We start from the raw sequence: 18416 nt of genomic DNA, 5'->3' as shown, positions 1-18416 counted from the left end.
CTCTGAGTTCCCTAAATCACTTAAGACAAATACCGGGATGGTTCGTTTGAATACAGAGCAGCCGTTATCCTTCCTCGTTATACCCTAATCCGAGCTCCTGCCCGACCTCCAATGACCTCTTTTGTCGACTAGACGTTAAATTCTAATCTTCCTTCCAAAATGAAGCAACAACTCCCATAGGAAAGCTACTTGCCTCAGAATTTGTAATCCACGAATTCCTGTCTGAGGAAGTTTGTGATAAAAAATTTACTTAATAAGGACAATCCATAGAACTTACACAGGAGAAATTTCTGGAGTTGATTCTGGCATTCTCTTATTTTTCATTTGCATTTCTCCTGCAACAGTGTAAACTTGCATGGTGCAGTGATAAACGATACTCCATTTTTTAGAAGTACACGTATATTATCTGCCTCTGCTGCAATGCATTTTTGCGCCAGTTTGCTCGCATGATTATTACTTCCTTTCTCTTAAGTAGGGCATCTTTCTTCTTTTCATTTCTACGAGAAGACTTCAGAGACACATAAAACTAAAGGAAATGCTATCCAGTAAACGAGATTTTGACTTCCGTTTCTATTCTTGTAGTATTATTTTTCACCATTTATTAATTATCAAACATATGTTTCCGAACCCAAATTAAACTAATTTTGTTGCGTACTGCAAAATATGTTGTTAAACGTTTTCCACATATCTGTAGATTGTACTCACACCACTGAAGATTAAGTGTAGTGAATGAGCATTACATAGATCTGCGCATGGGAACAGTACTTCCTTTGCGCACCCGTAGTTTGCCTCTACCACTTCTGTCGCCGGAGTAACTTTATTTTGAGTCTATAGACGATACTTTCGCCTATCTTCTGTTTACTCTCACTTCATACCCTCTTCTAACAACCTGATTACTGTTGGTTTCCAGTTTAAAACTATCTACGGCCTTAAAGAACTTAATATCCACATCATCATTCCTCAGTATCCCATTTCTTTGCACGTTGATACATCCTGCGACGATTCTCTTAAACTTAGGCCTACATTCCATGATTACTAAGTTGTGGTCTGGATCTATGTCTGTTCCTAGATATCCCTCACAATCCAGTACCTGATTTCAGAATCTCTGTATCACCATGGTGTATTCTAGCTTGTATCTACTCGTGTCCCCAGGTCTCTTTCATTTCCTATTATTACCTTAAGTTTACTGCAGAACTTTATGAGCCTTTCTTCACTCTCATTCTACTACCTAGCTCATATTCTCGTGTAATTCCACTTTCTGTTCCGCGCCCTACTACAACGCTCCAGTCCTTCGTGATGATTATATTATCATATCGCTTTACATAATGAGATACTCGTTGAATGCGCTCATATACTTCCCCCGCCTCATCATCTTACTTTGTGGCGTCGGCATGTATATCTGCAGTATTGTTGTTTAAGTTGGTTTGCTTTCGATTCTGATGAGAATAATCTTATCACTGGATCGTTCAAATTAGCTCAGTCTCTCACCTACTTTGCGATTACTGTATGTTCATAACGAATCCTACTCGATTTACACCATTTTCTCTTGGTGTTGATATTACCTCGTACTCGACTGAGCAGCAATTCTTATCTTCAGTGGCGTCCACCACATCTCGGCTGAGCCTTTGCAGTTTCCTTTACCGAAATTCTAACTTTCCTACCACGTGCCAAACCTCTGAGATGCCACGCTCAGACACGTGGGACGTTACCGTGTAGTTGAATACTCATTCTTTTTCTCATGGTCACATCTCCCTTAACAGTCCCCTCCTGAAGATCCGAATGGGTGGCTTATAAAGAATTTTTTACCAATGGAGAGCTCATCATGACACTTTCTCACTTACAGGCTTTGTTTATACATTAACTGACTTCAATGAAGCTGTTTCAGTTGCCTTCTACAACCTCATGCCTTTGATCGTCGTTGATTCTTCCATTTTCCAGGCTCAATTTTCCACTCCTAGAGGAAGAGAGTGTCCTGAACCTCTGTCCGCTTTTCCGCACTATTCGATAAGGCGTGTGACAGAACGAGAGTAATCACATACCCTGGAAATCTATGACTGATATTACTGAAGATTTTTATTCATAGTTAAAGTAGTGAGTGGAATCGACATCGGGTCCCAGGATGTATTCATTACTCGTCAAAGATGTTCCACCCAGACCAGGGTTATCATTAGGTCAAAAGTTAGTTTACGTAATTACATTTTTTACTTGTTTGCAGGTAAGTTTCTCCTGTACTTGTACACATTGGAATCTCCGCGCCACAGTACCTTAGCACGCAGCTACATGAGACAAATCAAAATGGCACAGCCTAATGAGAAAGCGGAGTAGGAACAACGGTTATTACGACTGATAGGTGTCGTCTACATGTCAGATACGTAAACTATAATCTTCTAAGAGGAGCAGGTTGCAACATATTGTGCCGCGACCTCTCTGCCTTCATGTTTCTTCCGCTCTTCTTTCCATGCGCTATGTGTTTTCACATACGTACAGAGACCTGATCGGACGCATTGGAATCAGGGATATGTTCACGGCTTCTATACATTCCACTCTTTGTGAGGAGGGTCTCGGCTTGATGTTGAGATGATACCCTTTTCTTTATTGCTCAGTCACTCATTATACTCATATGACAAATGGTGTTGTCCTTCGACATTACTTTGTTGCTGAGAGCTGCTAGTGCTCATAACAGGTAGGTTGTGATCGAAATCTTGTACATTCCAAGCGGCTTGCCTACACTACTGGCCATTAAAATTGCTACACCAAGAAGAAATGCAGATGATAAACGGGTATTCATTAGACAAATATATTATACTAGTACTGACATGTGATTACATTTTCACGCAATTTGGGTGCATAGATCCTGAGAAATCAGTGCCAAGAACAACTACCTCTGGCCGTAATAACGGCCTTGATACGCCTGGGCTTTGAGTCAAACAGAGCTTGGATGGCGCGTACAGGTACAGCTGCCCATGCAGCTTCAACACGATGCCACAGTTCATCAAGAGTAGTGACTGGCGTATTGTGACGAGCCAGTGCCTCGGCCACCATTGACCAGACGTTTTCAATTGGTGAGAGATTTGGAGAATGTGGTGGTCAGGGCAGCAGTCGAACATTTTCTGCATCCAGAAAGGCCCGTACAGCACCTGCAACATGCGGTCGTGCATTATCCTGCTGAAATGTAGGGTTTCGCAGGGATCGAATGAAGGGTAGACGCACGGGTCGTAACACATCTGAAATGTAACGTCCATTGTCCAAAGCGCCGTCAATGCGAACAAGAGGTGACCGAGACGTGTAACCAATAGCACCCCATACCATCACGCCAGGCGATGACGAATACACGCTTCCAATGTGCGTTCACCGCAATGAAGCCAAAAACGGATGCGACCGTCATGATGGTGTAAACAGAACCTGGATTCATCCGAAAAAATGACGTTTTGCCATTCGTGCACCCAGGTTCGTCGTTGAGTACAAGAACCTGGATTCATCCGAAAAAATGGCGTTTTGCCATTCGTGCACCCAGGTTCGTCGTTGAGTACACCATCGCAAGCGCTCCTGTCTGTGATGCAGCGTCAAGAGTACCCGCATCTCTGGTCTCCGAGCTGATAGTCCATGCTGCTGCAAACGTCGTCGAACTGTGCGTGAAGATGCTTGTTGTCTTGCAAACGTCCCCATCTGTTGACTCACGGATCGAGACGTGACTGCACGATCCGTTACAGTCCTGTGGATAAGATGCCTGTCATCTCGACTGCTAGTGATACGAGGCCGTTGGGATCCAGCACGGCGTTCCGTATTACCCTCCTGAACCCACCGATTCCATATTCTGCTAACAGTCATTGAATCTCGACCAACGCGAGAAGCAATCTCGCGATACGATAAACCGCAATTGCGATAGGCTACAATCTGACCTTTATCGAAGTCGGAAACGTGATGGTACGCATTTCTCCTCCTTTCACGAAGCTTCACAACAACGTTTCACCAGGCAACGCCGGTCAACTGCTGTTTGCGTATGAGAAATCGGTTGGAAACTTTACTCTTGTCAGCCCGTTGTAGGTGTCGCCACCGGCGCCAACCTTGTGTGAATGCTCCGAAAAGCTAATCATTTGCATATCACAGCATCTTCTTCCTGTCGGTTTAATATTGCGTCTGTAGCACGTCATCTTCGTGGTGTAGAAATTTTAATGGCCAGTAGTGTATTTTTAAATGCCTTTAAGTTTCACACCATAGTTCTATGATCACGAGATACCTATTTTCAGACGTGATCCTCAAAAGCTCCTGGTGTTTCAGCGTTCTCCATGCAGATGACGGGAGCACAGCACCAGCAGTACGGGTCGCAGTTCTCTGGAGGCCCGCCCTCTATCGTCACGGGACCTGAGACCATTGGAGGTAAGGCCGGCAAGGGTCGACCGCCGCTGGCCTAACTTTTTACCCACAACATGCTTTTGGTACCAATTATTGTTGCCTGCTAGGAATTTCAGAAGACTTCGGCTGTACTGTGCTCTTTTGTAGGGTACACTTTGGCAACGAGGTTTGCTTAGCCTGGCGTACTGTAATATTTAACGCGCGTGAAAGTGATTATATCAGTTCTACCAACGTGGCTGCGACTAGCGCACGTGCTGAATGACTGCTCAGCTTCAAAGTTTACACGATCACAAGTATCACACTGAATCAAAGTCCTAATTCGATTGGTAGACACTCACGTGAAATTCTTCAAAGTCCATTCGAGAAGCAATGAATTCGTGGAAGAATGGTGGCCGTCAAAGACTGGTTGCAGACTGTTGTCTGCTGGTCCTGGTTGTTACTAGGGGCTGCGACTTGCCTCCGAAAGTAGACCCGCCGACTGCCTATCCAGCCGATTCTACTTGTCGGGTCGTGTAGCCCATATAAATATCCGGCGGGCTGAATGATACCTACCAATGCAGTATTTCCGCCCACGCGACTGCCAATGCAAAGTAGGGCGCCTAAGGTGTCGCTTTCCATTGGCCTGACCGGAGTTACAACTTCAGCCTTACGTCGTCTGACGCCTTACGCGTTCATAGCAGGGAACGCAAATCACACTGCAGTACCGCATAGAGTGTCAGTGTCAAGTGAGATACAACATATCTAAAATGTAACAAGTGGGGAACAGAACCGATTTAAACTGAACAAGGTGGTGTTGTGAAGAACTTAGTGAAACTATAGTGTCTGATGTCGTTCATCATTTCAGACACGCTTCCAGGCACAAGTCGAAATCGAAATATAATTGCCAAATGCCGTAAGAACAGAAATGTCCATCTGCACACAAACTGAAAATACTCCGCTTTGAGTTCGACTGCGAAGTACTTTGATGGAAGTAAAGTGCTGACGATTTTAAAACTGAATAAAATCTTCACGGTTCTGAAGCCGCGTCGGTTTGAATAAAAATCTCGAGCTTTCGATGGCTGTCTCCGCCATCGTCACCAGGAGTAAAACCGCGGATTGCTGCGGCAGGCAAGGTTTTCCGCTTATACAGGCACGACTTCAGCCTCTGGCACCAAACAGAGAGGGCCGAAACGACGCATGTGCGGAAGATAAGTTGGTCAGCTCACAGCAGTTCCGCACCGCCGCGGGACCGAGGCCCACGAGAAAGACAGGGCGTGGCGCATACGTCACAGCACGTGACATTGCAGGTCTTACGAGTGCCAGCAGCCCTCTCTGGCACGAAACGAGTAGCTCTTTCAGACGAGTTTATGAATTCTTCACTGTATTTTTAAATGTATTACCTGTTTACAGAGATGAGCTAAGACATTATGAGCACATGTGAAATAGCTTGTTGGGCCACAATACAACAGCTATTCTTCTGCGTGGCATAAAGTCGAGAAGACTTTTCTATGTTACCGGAGATATTTGGTATCAGATGTCTACGCAAAGGTCACACATTCCCGTAAATTACAGGCGGTGATTAGTGGATGCAGAAGGCCAATTGCATCCCTCATGCGTTCCATCTGGTTCATATCCCACGAATTTGGCGGAGAAGACATTACGAAACTCAAAAAACTGTTGCACGATTCTGGTCTTGCGGAACAGACATTTTTCCTGGGAGCGTTACGTGTTTCCTCCTCTCGTCATATGAGGGGACGTCCAGCATTGTCCAACATGATCACTTTGGTGGTCGAGGTATTACAATATGTGGATACATAATGTTGCATGAATGTACTGACCTGCAGAACGTTGACCACAGTACTCTTACCGACCAACATTATTGTGACACCGTGTATCTTTCCAGGGGTGCATTCGGCCTGAAATAATGTTTATGTTTATGCGACTGCATTTAACAGCGCAGATGAAGGAGCTGTTGGAAGGAGAGAATATTCGGCGAATCGCCTGTCCGTTCCCCCACTTCAACCTCGTCGAACACGTGAGGGATTCTTTGGAAGGACGTAGCGCAGCACGTCCACAAGCGCCAGCGAACATCCACCAGCTGTCAGTCTCACTGGTGGAGGCATGGAACTCCCTACAACAAGAATTCCTCAATAACCTAGTCGCCAGCATGGGAGCGCTTTGCAGAGTACCCATTGCCGTCCGCGCTGACCACACACTCTATTAACAACCATGTCCCACTTTTTGTGATGTATAGGGGGACCATCACAAATCGCGGTAACTCCAATATAATTACTGTATTTCAATAAAAGTGTCATTTCTGTTCGACTCATTGCGCATTTCTTTCAGTTACCTGTTCTAATGCACTGACTGTACTGTAGCAGTTATTTCTTTGTGTGGTCCATGTTTCATCGAGCTACGTTACTTGGAAGTGACACATCATGCGAAAGTTACTTCCGCCACACCAGTGTATTTACGTCCCCTCAGCCGCCTCAAGTTAGTCACTGTTACCAACTTCGCATAGTTGCATCCACGAAAATGCTTATAGAACAGCGCATACTAGCCTCTCTAGACCAGACCACCCCACTCGCAGCCACGTTCCTGCTGCGCACTTTCTTATTAGCTACCGACCTAACACGTATCACCATGACGACAAAAAATCAGTGCTGCGGAAAACGAATGAAGATTTGTGTCATACAGACGTTCACTTGACCTGTATAAGAAATTTCATGCAAGGCGCTAATCTCAAGAATTGTTGAGTATTGCCCCGGGGACTCGACCTACATACGAAATCACTGCAAGGCACTACTCACACCAATTGTTGAATATTGTTCCAGTCTTTATGGTCCTTATCAAGTAGGAAACACGTTAAAAATCGATCAAATTCAGAGACTCGGCGCTAGGATTGCATCAGCTCGATATAGCCCTTACGAAAGTGGAACAGAGGCTTCCTGCATAATTACCTGTTTGTAAGAAGGCGACGTTGTTCTCAGGGAAAATTTAGACAATCTGTATTCGATGAAGAATGTGTGATAGCTGTGCTGTCACCATCGTACATCCTTTAGGAATCATAAGAATAAATTAAGAGTGACGCCTATATAGACATTCATTTGCCTTCGCTCAGTACGCGGATGGAATTGCACGGAAATTAGCTGATTTTCGTGGCTTGCGGAATACATAGTTTAGAATGCTAAGGACGTAGGGCTTTTGAAATAAAGGTTCTGAAACTGGTTTGACAGAAGAATGTTGAAGGTGGTGGTGGTATATCGGGTAACCAATAAATAGGAACTGAATCGATTCGAGGAGAAAAGAAGCTACATGAAACGACTTGACTGAAAGACGGAATAGTGTGGTAGGACATATCCTGAGAAATCAAGGAATACCTAGTGAGCTAATGAATTTAGGGGGACAAAAATTGTCGAGAGAAATTGAGAAATGCATAAAGAAAGTAAGTGCAAATAGATGTACTTACACTTGTTACTCAAACATGAATGGACAAACACAGGTGACATTAAAAACTGCATCAAACCATTCTTTAGATTGACAATGACAACAGCACTGAGTGAAAGGACTCTAAGGGTTACTCATATCAAATCAGTCAACAGACACCCTGTAAGGCCTCTGAAATATTTTCTACAGAATTTTCATTAACACTGTGTATTACGAAAAATAACTCTGAGACTGACTAATGCAAATCTGTTGATGTTCAGTACAATACATATGTTTTTTGTTGGGCCTAATGGTCCACGATGTATCGCGAAGATCCTTACTCCTACAGTCATCTTTTAACTGAATTTCACTATAAGGACGTGTAGCAGGAAAATCTACGGTTTTCCACCAACTCATAAAGCGCGAGAGTGCTTTGTTCCAGGATGCGAGAATATTCGATTTTATATTTTTACGGTCGTCTTCTCCGAAAAGTGTCCACTATGTTTAAAGTTGTCTGAACTTCATAAGAATATTGCATCCGTTTGTCGAGTCCATCAACTGCGACTGTCCGCCGACAGATATTAACCTATCCGTTATCACCTTCCTTGTAGACACTAACATTAAACCATTTCATTCTCTCTTCTGTCAGCAGTACGGAGTCATAGGAAAGATCCAGAACTTTCCGGACTTCATACGGTATAGTTTACCAACTCATATCTGGAACAGTAACCAAAGTATTAGATATTTCCGACCACTAATATGGTATTTTTATTAGGCTTTAACGCCTGACTATATAATGTAGCATATGTGCCCGCTGTTTACGACAGGCTGAATGTTTCTGTTTCACGCTGCGCTTGTCCAGGAGACGACGTGCCAAGCGTCATGGTGCAGGTAACTGATGAGGTAAGTTATACATAGAAGTTACCGAGTTCCATGTAGTGGTATGAGACCATTAGATAACTGTTGAAGATTAGGGAAGCAGCTACGGATATATATGTAAGTAATTTTGTAGTTGCTAGTCACATTAAGTACAGTAGGACACCTAAGAAATGATGATGTAAATGACTGTTACACACTATAAATTTAATCTTTTTGATGTTACCAACAGCGCTGAAAAATTTCACGTTTACTTTCGTCAGAAAACCTAATCTCTTAATCCTGGGAAATACGTCACAGTTACCTTTACTAGAATCAGAAACACAACACACTTGCAACAAGGTTTAGTGGATATCAAATTATTTATAAACATTTCGAAATTAACTGCTCAATGATTTCTAATATAGAATGTAGGAGAAGCTGGTAGAAGTCGACCTCATGGGAGATCAGTTTTGATTCCCAAGTATATAGCATGTGTAGATCTAGAGAAATCTTTCGACAGTGATGACTGGAATACACCCTTCGAAATTCCGAAGGCAGCAGGAAAAGTTTTCTACAACTTGTACAAAAACCAGACTGCAGTTGAAGGACACGAAAGAAGACGGGATTGAAACACGGCTGTAGCCTACCCCCGCCGTTATTCAGTCTGCACACTGAGTAAGCTGTGAAGAAAAGCAACGAGAAACTTGGAACGGGAATTAAACTGACGGAAAAAGAAATAAAGTTTTCCTATGACATTATAATCCTGTCGAGACAGTTAAAGACTTCGAAAAGAAGCTGAACGGAGTGGATAGTGTCTTGAACAGAGATTATAATGCGAACATCAGTGGAAGTTAAACAAAGGCAATAGGATGTAATCGAATTAAATCAGGTAATGCTGAGGGAATTATACAAGGAAATGGGACACTAAAGTAGTCGATGAGATTTGCTATTTTGGCAGCAAGGTAACTGATGATGGTCGAAGTAGCAAGGACATAAAAACAGACAGGGTATATGACGAAAATTATTTCATAAATAGAGGAATTTGTTAACATCTAACATAAAATTGTCTCACGAAGTCTTTTCTGAAGGTATTTGTCTGGAGTGTACGAAAGTAAATCGTGGACGCTAAGCAGCTCGGGCAAGAAGAGAATAGGAGATTTTAAATGTGATGCTAATGAACATTGCTGAAGATTGGAAGGGTGGATTGAGTAATTAATTAACAGGTACTGATGCGAATTGGAGGAAAAAGAAACTTGTGGCATAACTTGACTAAAAGAATGGAGTGTTTGGTACATTCTGAGACACCAAGGGATCACCAATTTCGTTATGGGTTGGAGTGTGTGACTTAAAAATTGGACAGGGAGACTAAGAGATGAATGCAGTAATCAAGTTCAAATCGATGTAAATTTGAGTATTTATTTGGGAATTAGCAGGCTTGCACACGACGGAATGGCGTGGTGAAGTGCATAAAACCGACCTACTGACTGAAACCACAACAACAATAACAACAACAACAACAGGAACACGTTGGCAATTTTAACAGTGCCAGTTGCAACTTACTCTTTTGCAACTGGATAAAAAATATTTAAAACTGATCAGTAACCTCTAGTTGTGAAAACTGATGTTGTCTGCTTAAATAATTCTCAGTACGCTGAGAACACACACAAGAATGGCGAGACAGCGTGGTTGTTGTATTCGGACTTCAGTCCGGAGACTGGACTGATGCATTTGTCCGTGCTACCCTACCCTGTGCAACACTCTCCATCTTCGAATAACTACTGAATCCTACATCCTTCCGAATTTGCTTACTGTATTCATCTCTTGATCTCCTTCTACGAGTTTTGTCTCCCATACTGCCCTCTAGTACTAAATTTGTGATCCCTTGAGGTCTCAGAATGTGTCCCATCAACCGTTCTCTGCTTCCAGCCGGGTTGTAACACAAATTTATTTTCTCCCCCAGTACTATACAGTATCTCCTCATTAATTATGTGATCTACCCACCTAATCTTCAGCAGTCTTCTGTAGCACCACATTTCAAAAGCTTCAGTTATCTTCTTGTCTTATCGCCCGTGTTTGACTTTCTTACATGATTACACTCAATACAAACACTTTCAGAAAAGACTTCTAACTCATAAATCTGTATTCTATGTTAACAAATTTCTCATCTTCAGTAACACCTTTCTTGCCATTGCTAGTCTACAGTTTAGATGCCATCTACTTAGGCCATCACCAGTTATTTTGCTACCCAAACAGCAAAACTCATCTTCTGCTTTAAGCATCTCGTTTCCTAATCTAATTCGATAGGCAACACCTAATTTAATTCGTCTACATTTCATTATCCTTGTTTTGCTTTTGTTGTTGTTCATTTTAACCCAACTTTCAAGACACTATCCAACTGCTCTTCCAAGTCCTTTGCTGTGTCTGACAGAATTACAGTGTCGTCGACAAAACCTCAATGTTTTTATTTCTTCTCCCTGATCTTTAATTGCTTCTCCAAATTTTTCTTTGATTTCCTTTACTACTTATTCAATGTACAGAATGAATAACAGCATTATGCGGTATAGTAACTCACAAAATTGCAAAATTGTTCATTATCTATCTTTATTCTTTGAAGTTTTCTGGGTATTTGTCACTGGCATAGTATATGTGGAAGAATGTTTGCTGTTTGAAGAAGAGAGATCCGGATTTGAGATTTTGCTTACGTTTCAGCTTAACAAAGATTTGTTGCAAAACATTTTCTCATCTAATACTTTGTTTTGGAGAACACATCATAGCACACAAAACGTGTTCTATAAAAATGTCAGACTTTAATAGCACTTTATGTGCAAAATAGCTACTAGGCCTTGAAGAGATGAACTTTTCGAAACTACACTTACTTAACTAGCAGCAGCAGCTGTTCATGAAATATTTCAATTTTTCCTAAAATGACAAAGTTTTTCTTTATTACGTTGATTCCTTTCAAGATAATATATCTTTTTTATGTTCATTTCCCGATCTTCATTTGGTTATGAAAATTCAGACAAAAATTTCCCCTCAGATCACTAATTACGCTTTTCTTGATTGTCATGACTACTTTCAAGCATTTAAAGCTTTATTTGGAAAAACTAGATCTCACACAGGTCAATTTGATACCTCATTTGTCCGTTCGACCACTGTTCGTTTGGCTATGAAAATTCGGGAAAAAAAATTTCCGTAAAATTGTTAGTTAGGATTTTCTTAATTACAAAGATTACTCTCAAGCAATTAAACAGTTTTGCAAAATTAGACTCTCGCTAGTCAATTTGATACCTCATTTTTCTAATTAGGAGGTACTGAACAGAATTGGGGAGAAGAGGAGTTTGTGGCACAACTTGACTAGAAGAAGGAATCGGTTCGTAGGAAATGTTCTAAGGCACCAAGGGATCACCAATTTAGTATTGTAGGGCAGCGTGGAGGGTAAAAATCGTAGAGGGAGACCAAGAGATGAATACACCAAGCTGATTCAGAAGGATGTAGGTTGCAGTAGGTACACGGAGATGAAGTTTGCACAGGATACAGTAGCATGGAGAGCTGCATCAAACCAGTCTCAGGACTGAAGACCACAACAACAACAACACTAAAAGTGAAAGTGTGCCACTGATAAATTCCATTATACGGTCAGCGAAAATTTTTTATTACGACCCGACCACAATTAAAAATTAGCGTTATTGTAAGTCAGAAACAGTTCTTTCTCGGTACATGACGTGTTCCCACGAGACGAGGTTTTGGAATACCACTTCCTGTTGGCAGGCTGGGGAAGAATCCGGCACCGGCCTGCCGGTGGGGGCGGCAAGCAGCGGCCCCGAAGCTGGTGGCGAATCCTCGGCGTGTGAGCCGTCGGCGCCGCCCACCACCCTGCCCGGCGTCGGCATGGGCGGTGGCCTGGGCGTCGCGCAGATCGTCATCACCGCCGCCACGCCCACCGTCGAGGAGCCCGAGCAGCCCTTCCCGCCCCCGCCCGACCCCGACGAGGAGGCACCGGAGGCGGCGGCCGCCGAGGCGGACGGGGAGGTTCCGCCGCGCGGCCCCGGCCTCGCGGGGGCGGACTCGGAGGAGGCGGATGCGGGGCCGGACAGCGCGCCCGACGATGACGAGGAGCCGCCCACGTACGACGCGGCCACCACCACCACGACGACGACGACGAGCGAAACGCGAGGCGAGACGGTGGCGGAGGCGCAGCTGGACGACGAGCTGCCAACCGACTCGGCGCCGTTCCCCGCCTCGAGCAGCACGGCCAGCGACGAGGACGAGTCGCTGTCCGCCCCCAGCACGGCAGACAACAGCTCGCAGGCGCCCGTCAAGGTGGCGGCGCTGCCGCGCGACGACGAGCCGCCGCCCCCACCGCCGCCCCCTCCACCTCCGCCGCCGCCCCCGGCGGCAGAGCAACAACAGCAGCAAGAGGAGGAGGAGGAAGAGTGCGCGGTGCCCCCGATGCGTCAGCCGCTCGGAGGCCGCGCGTCCATCCCTGACGAGCTCGAACCCCACCAGCTGGCGCAGCTGCAGGACCTCAAGGAATCCAACGCGTAGGCAGACGGCAAGGTCCGCCTCTTCGCCCGGGCTCCAGCTAACGCTGCTTGTCACTACACTGTGTGTTCACCCTTTCTCCGAACACACAACACGGACGCGAGTTCGGTCGAAACCTTGCAGACATATTCCGGCGCAACGACCCTTACGATGCCATCTCCACGTCTGCGCGAGTTATCACACTGCTCCTCATCTACTCCACCATAGAAAGGGCTATTACTTCCTTCCCTCCCATCTTATTGTTTCACACCCCTTGCAGCGGACATTCCAGCTCCAGTGTCCCACTGTTGCATACCAACCCTTCGTCCAGATATCACACTGTACAGTCAGAGTACAAGGACAACGTTTGCGTTCTGGGGTGTTGCACTCTGTCAGCTACGGAGCAGTGCTTATACTTCTTGGGGCAATACGTTCCACAAATACGACTTCTTTCTGACCTCTAACATATTGGGATTTTTATTGATGTAACCTCCCTCTTTGACAATACAGTTACGAAGCTTAGTGAGTGCTAAGACACATTGTAAAAGGGTACCGGCATCTAATTCAATTTTAAATAACGTTTCTAATGCCCACGGCATTGTGAAAGATAGGCGAAAGGCGAGCGAATTCTGAAGAACCTACACAGGCTTCAGTTTTGAAAGATTGTTCCGCAAGCTCGCTGTTTTTCCGTATATACAACTCGGATGGACCAGGACTAGAGGGATCCAGGTGGGATTTTGCGACTGCAATAAACACCTGCTTCCCACTGGACGAAACTGTGACGACATTTAGTGCTTCGTGCGTGCATAATCTACAGTGATTTCTTTCATTTCGGAGGAAACTCGATCGATAGATAACATTTTCTTTGACACTAGTTTGTTTTCAACACTGCGAGACGTCACACGCAATTCCTACTCTACATTCTTCCACAAAAAAAACCGTAGTTACTTCCTCACAACTCTGTTCACAGGTACCATGTTATTATTTATATACTGAAGACCAAATATTCTTTCCGGCCAGTACAATGGCAAAACACTTCCCCCTTTTGGATGTAATGAATATTGATAGCAGATAGTTTTACTGATTTTCTCTCTCAGTGCGGAACTAAACACCGTCCGTGAAGCAGAACACCAAGGTCACATCATGTACTAATTCCCAAAACTACGACTGCCAATCTAAGCGAATAACCCCAGAAGTTTCAGGGACTTCACATGCAATGTGTTATTGCGTTACTCGTAAGAGAACTAAATAGGCAGCGCACTGTCATGACGCGATTTAACATGCGGCTACATTTGGCCGGAAATATATTATACAAATAACCTTGCCGTCTGCCTAGCAAGTAAAAGTGCTCAATGATCTATGTGGACGGAAGCCGACTGTTAAGACGGCGCTCCGTCTGTAGGAGGGGTTTAAAAAAAATATGGGAACAACATTTGAAGAAGCACACTGAGTAAAAACCAATAGAGGAACTGGTGTTTTTATTTTCTAAATCTGCTTGTTAGTGGTTTCTGTGCTAAGCTGGTTACAACATGGACAACTTGCAACAGCGAGTCAAGCGTCAATTGTCAATTGCCGTAGTGAGAGCAAACCTTTCTCCTCCTCTCCTGATCAGCCAATTACAGCATCCGCCACTGGTGCGGGTGCCTGTAGCGTAAGCAGAAACTTTTGTATAGTACATATATGTGTGTTATGGATGTTCGTTGTTTTCACATGTGATAGATGATATTTTTCGTACTTTTCTGCCTAAATTTCTATCAGCGCAAAGCGCACGGCACAAGCTCGTCATTTACTTTCTCAACAGCAAAGCTTCTGTCCAGCTAAGCTGTTCGTCTGTTGTGTATGTGTGTATGTGCTAGCGGCGACATCTGATGAGAAAGAAAGAGCTACTCCGTCTGTTGTTGTCTGCGATCTGCCTGTCTTGAACGCAGTGCGTTGTGCAAGAGCATTTGAGGGAGGTACCGCTACGTACGTCTCTATTAGCGGTTTACAATGTTGTTATATTCTGAGTACAGAAATAAAGTTGACGCTCACTCTCACTATGTAAGCATATCTGAAGAAGTTATTTCTCTACTTCTGTCCTGCACTTACTTATCTGAGGAGCCATGGACGCAGAACGAATAAAAATATATTTCCATTTCCGTTTCCTTCCCTTCACGCTTATGTTTCCCACTTTCTGATTTGAGACTTTCCGGGATAAATTGTATCTCCGTTTCTGTTCTCTGCCTTTCAATCTTTGAGGAGTCAGCATCACCCGCTTAGTGGCGAAAGTGCTGCGATGGAGCGAAGGGCAGAGGACCACATGTGAAAAAGATACGCAGTGAGACCTTTCAAAGCTCTGGGAGCATTAGACGGACTGGAAACATGTATGACTTGAACACCATACGGAGTAGAAGACAGAAAGGCAGAAAGAGTCTACTCTCTTACCACTTTATGTATACGAGGCTTCTTTCCATACCCTTTCTTGCGTACTGTGTAACCGAGAAACTTCTGTGAACATGATATATCTTTTTCATTTTATATGCCCTTTCCTTTCTCAATACCAGTTCAGTATTAAGTTAGGTTTTCGTCTTTTTAATAAAATAAATTTGCTACTAATGCTTGTTCATAGTATGTATGTTATATCGTCCTTGCGATACTTATCTGAAGCCATTATTCATACATCAGACGTAAGACAATAATGGAGTTTTTCGTTTCATTTATCCTGAAGGAATCGTTATTAGACAGTTTCGCTTGCTAAGTGAAGCAAGACTTTCTAGCTTGGCGAATCGCAGACAAGGGGCCGCCTGTTCGACCTTCCTCGATCTAGCATCCATTACTTGCTACATACTTGGACGCCCTAACACGAGAAGATTTCCACACTACTCTAAACAGGAATAGGAATGCCCTGTTGCGCGCAGACAAAAGCGTATAGCAAGAATAACAATAAGTTACTCATAAATTAAGAGCGCCAAGAATAAGTATTAATGACATTATTTCACTCTCTATTAATAACGTTGTCCCATAATGATGTCCGACAGCTATTTTTTTAATCTAGTCACGTGACTTTTTTATGATAAAGTCAGTCCTCGACCATTCTATTGAAGATACGAAGAGTTGTAAGTAAAATCACACCCAATAGTCATATTCACGGAATTTGTCGAAAATTTCGTGACTATTGATCAGTCAAAATAATTTCCTGGTATACAATTAATTTTCAAAGCTATAGTAACTTCAGTATCTTGTAAGGGCCCGGGAATCTGTTCTTCATGTCTTGAAAATTGGTCAAACTAATGACAATAAAAGACTTCTGGCACTACCTTCACGTCTCGAATCGGTCAACCTTATGCTAACAGAAGATGTCTAGCAATTCCTTCTAACATTAGTATATTGCAGCATTAGACGGCCATCGGTTGGTAGAAAATAAATGCAGGCATGTCGAACAATTACAGATGCACCCCTGCAAACTTCTAACAGCGTTAACTGTTAAACGCAATGACGTCAGATATGGCATTCATACCTGGCTTATTCCGACCTTGGAAATGGCATAGTTACATAGAGCTAATTGCTGTTCCACAAACATATTTTACAGTGACTTTGTTTATAAATTACGGATATAGCTCATCGACACGAGTCACTCAGATATATTGTTTTCTGCGTGCTGTTTTTCTGCCGTCCGAGCTATCTTAAGAACTGCCTGAAATTAACTTCATAATATGCCTACGATGTTTTCGTAAGTCATGGAAAATGACATTTTGTTCTTAATAACACAGAAATTGTTTTTGAGACCGTAACTACAAAAATTTACTGACAGGTTTTCATACCAGAAATTGGATTTGAGACATTCGATTCGCTCTGAAGTTTTGAAGGCGATGAGAATGCATCGGCTAAAGCAATGATGAAGATAGTTTATCGAATAAGATGTCTATGATGATGTTTATCGATGCTCGACAGCTCTTGTGTGAGTTTTCATGTTGGTGCAGGAAAATTTTGCGAAGAGCTCCCTCAGTGTTTCTGTGACACCTTATTATATAAACTGACCTTCTGGGTTGGGTACAGTGAAATTAGTCATGTTGGAGACCATATTTTTCAAAATGTCATACTGAATTAGTTTTTCCATTTACCTTTCTATTCTTTCCACGCCTCTGCGATTGAGACGTTTGCTATTTGAAGAAGATGCAACATATTTCGTTTCGTTAGTTGTCTTGCAATAATTATCGAAGCTAACCCATGTTCAAAATGCTGCAATGAACCCTGTGGAGTTTTACAGACCAAGAAGTGTGTGTCTGGAGCAGCCACAAATTATCAAACTACTGAAGATGTAAGGTGCCCGTGGCGTCTACATTCATTAGTCTTCTGTATTCCTTTTCTAGAGACTATAATAACAACGAAATGTGGAATATTACACTCCGTATCACATTTTGCTCTTCTCGTTAATATGTCAACAGCTTCATTTATTGATTTCTGAAGCACAACACGGTACAGGGCTCGGCTCACATTTTGCTCGGTCGCAGAATATGTTCTGCCTTAGCGAGTTGTTTCCATCTATCTTTGATCCAGTATCTCTTTCTTCTAGTGACCTGAAACACGGAGCTCATTTGCCTCGTTTTATAGCTCACTACAGAGCAGACGAATTTGCTGGGGTTGCCCCTAGAACACAGCTTCAGGGACTGCTTTCTCAGATGAAGTTGTAATATCACCAACTAACTCAATTTGCTTATTTCTCGCGGTGCTCATAAACAAACTTCCGATCATTGTGTCAAATATTTTCGTAGGTTTTCACCACTCTCCTTTTCCTCTAGCGTGTCCCATGATTCTCCCCATCATTTTTCGTTCAACCATCTGAAGTTTCGCGCCGTTTTACTAGCTAACTCTGTTTTGAAGGCTTAGAGTATACCTGGACGAATGATGACGCTGTCAATGTTAAACTTTGGTCTGGATGGCAAATCTTCGTAACTCAGTGTCTTTCGCAAACTGAAAAAAAAAACATATATATCTGTTTCTTGAGGCTTTCCCGAGGGACTATTTGTAAATATGGTTCTCGGTGGAGACGACGGATGTCGTCGTGAAATTTTCACAATATTTCGTCAGCGCAACTGACCGACATGTTGAGGTGAGGCTACCACACTGCTGCAGTGTCGTTGTGAAATGTTCACAATATTTCGTCGGCGCAATTGACCGACGTGCACACTGTTGCATTGTGTTCGCCATACCTGGAGGTGTCGGTCAATTGGGCCGACGAAATATTGTGGAAATTTTACAACAAAATCCGCCGCATCGCTGGAGAACCATGTTAACAGAAT

General features: G+C 43.4%; 1 protein-coding gene across 1 annotated transcript in view; it reads left to right on the top strand.

Annotated features, from left to right (window-relative positions):
- The window catches only part of LOC126188560 (protein nervous wreck), a 724305-nt gene extending 709058 nt beyond the window's left edge, over positions 1–15247 (top strand). Inside the window, exons 19-23 of the mRNA XM_049930159.1 lie at positions 4279–4377; positions 8621–8661; positions 12385–12740; positions 12864–12936; positions 13018–15247. Of these exons, the coding sequence (XP_049786116.1) occupies positions 4279–4377; positions 8621–8661; positions 12385–12740; positions 12864–12936; positions 13018–13161 (713 nt within the window). The 3' untranslated portion in view covers positions 13162–15247. The remainder of the gene's footprint in view (positions 1–4278; positions 4378–8620; positions 8662–12384; positions 12741–12863; positions 12937–13017) is intronic.
- Positions 15248–18416: the final 3169 nt, after the last annotated feature.

Source organism: Schistocerca cancellata, chromosome 5 (assembly GCF_023864275.1).
Source record: "Schistocerca cancellata isolate TAMUIC-IGC-003103 chromosome 5, iqSchCanc2.1, whole genome shotgun sequence".
NCBI lineage: Eukaryota > Metazoa > Arthropoda > Insecta > Orthoptera > Acrididae > Schistocerca > Schistocerca cancellata.
The sequence above is the reverse complement of the archived record's forward strand: the minus strand, read 5'-3'. Positions and strand labels throughout refer to the sequence as shown.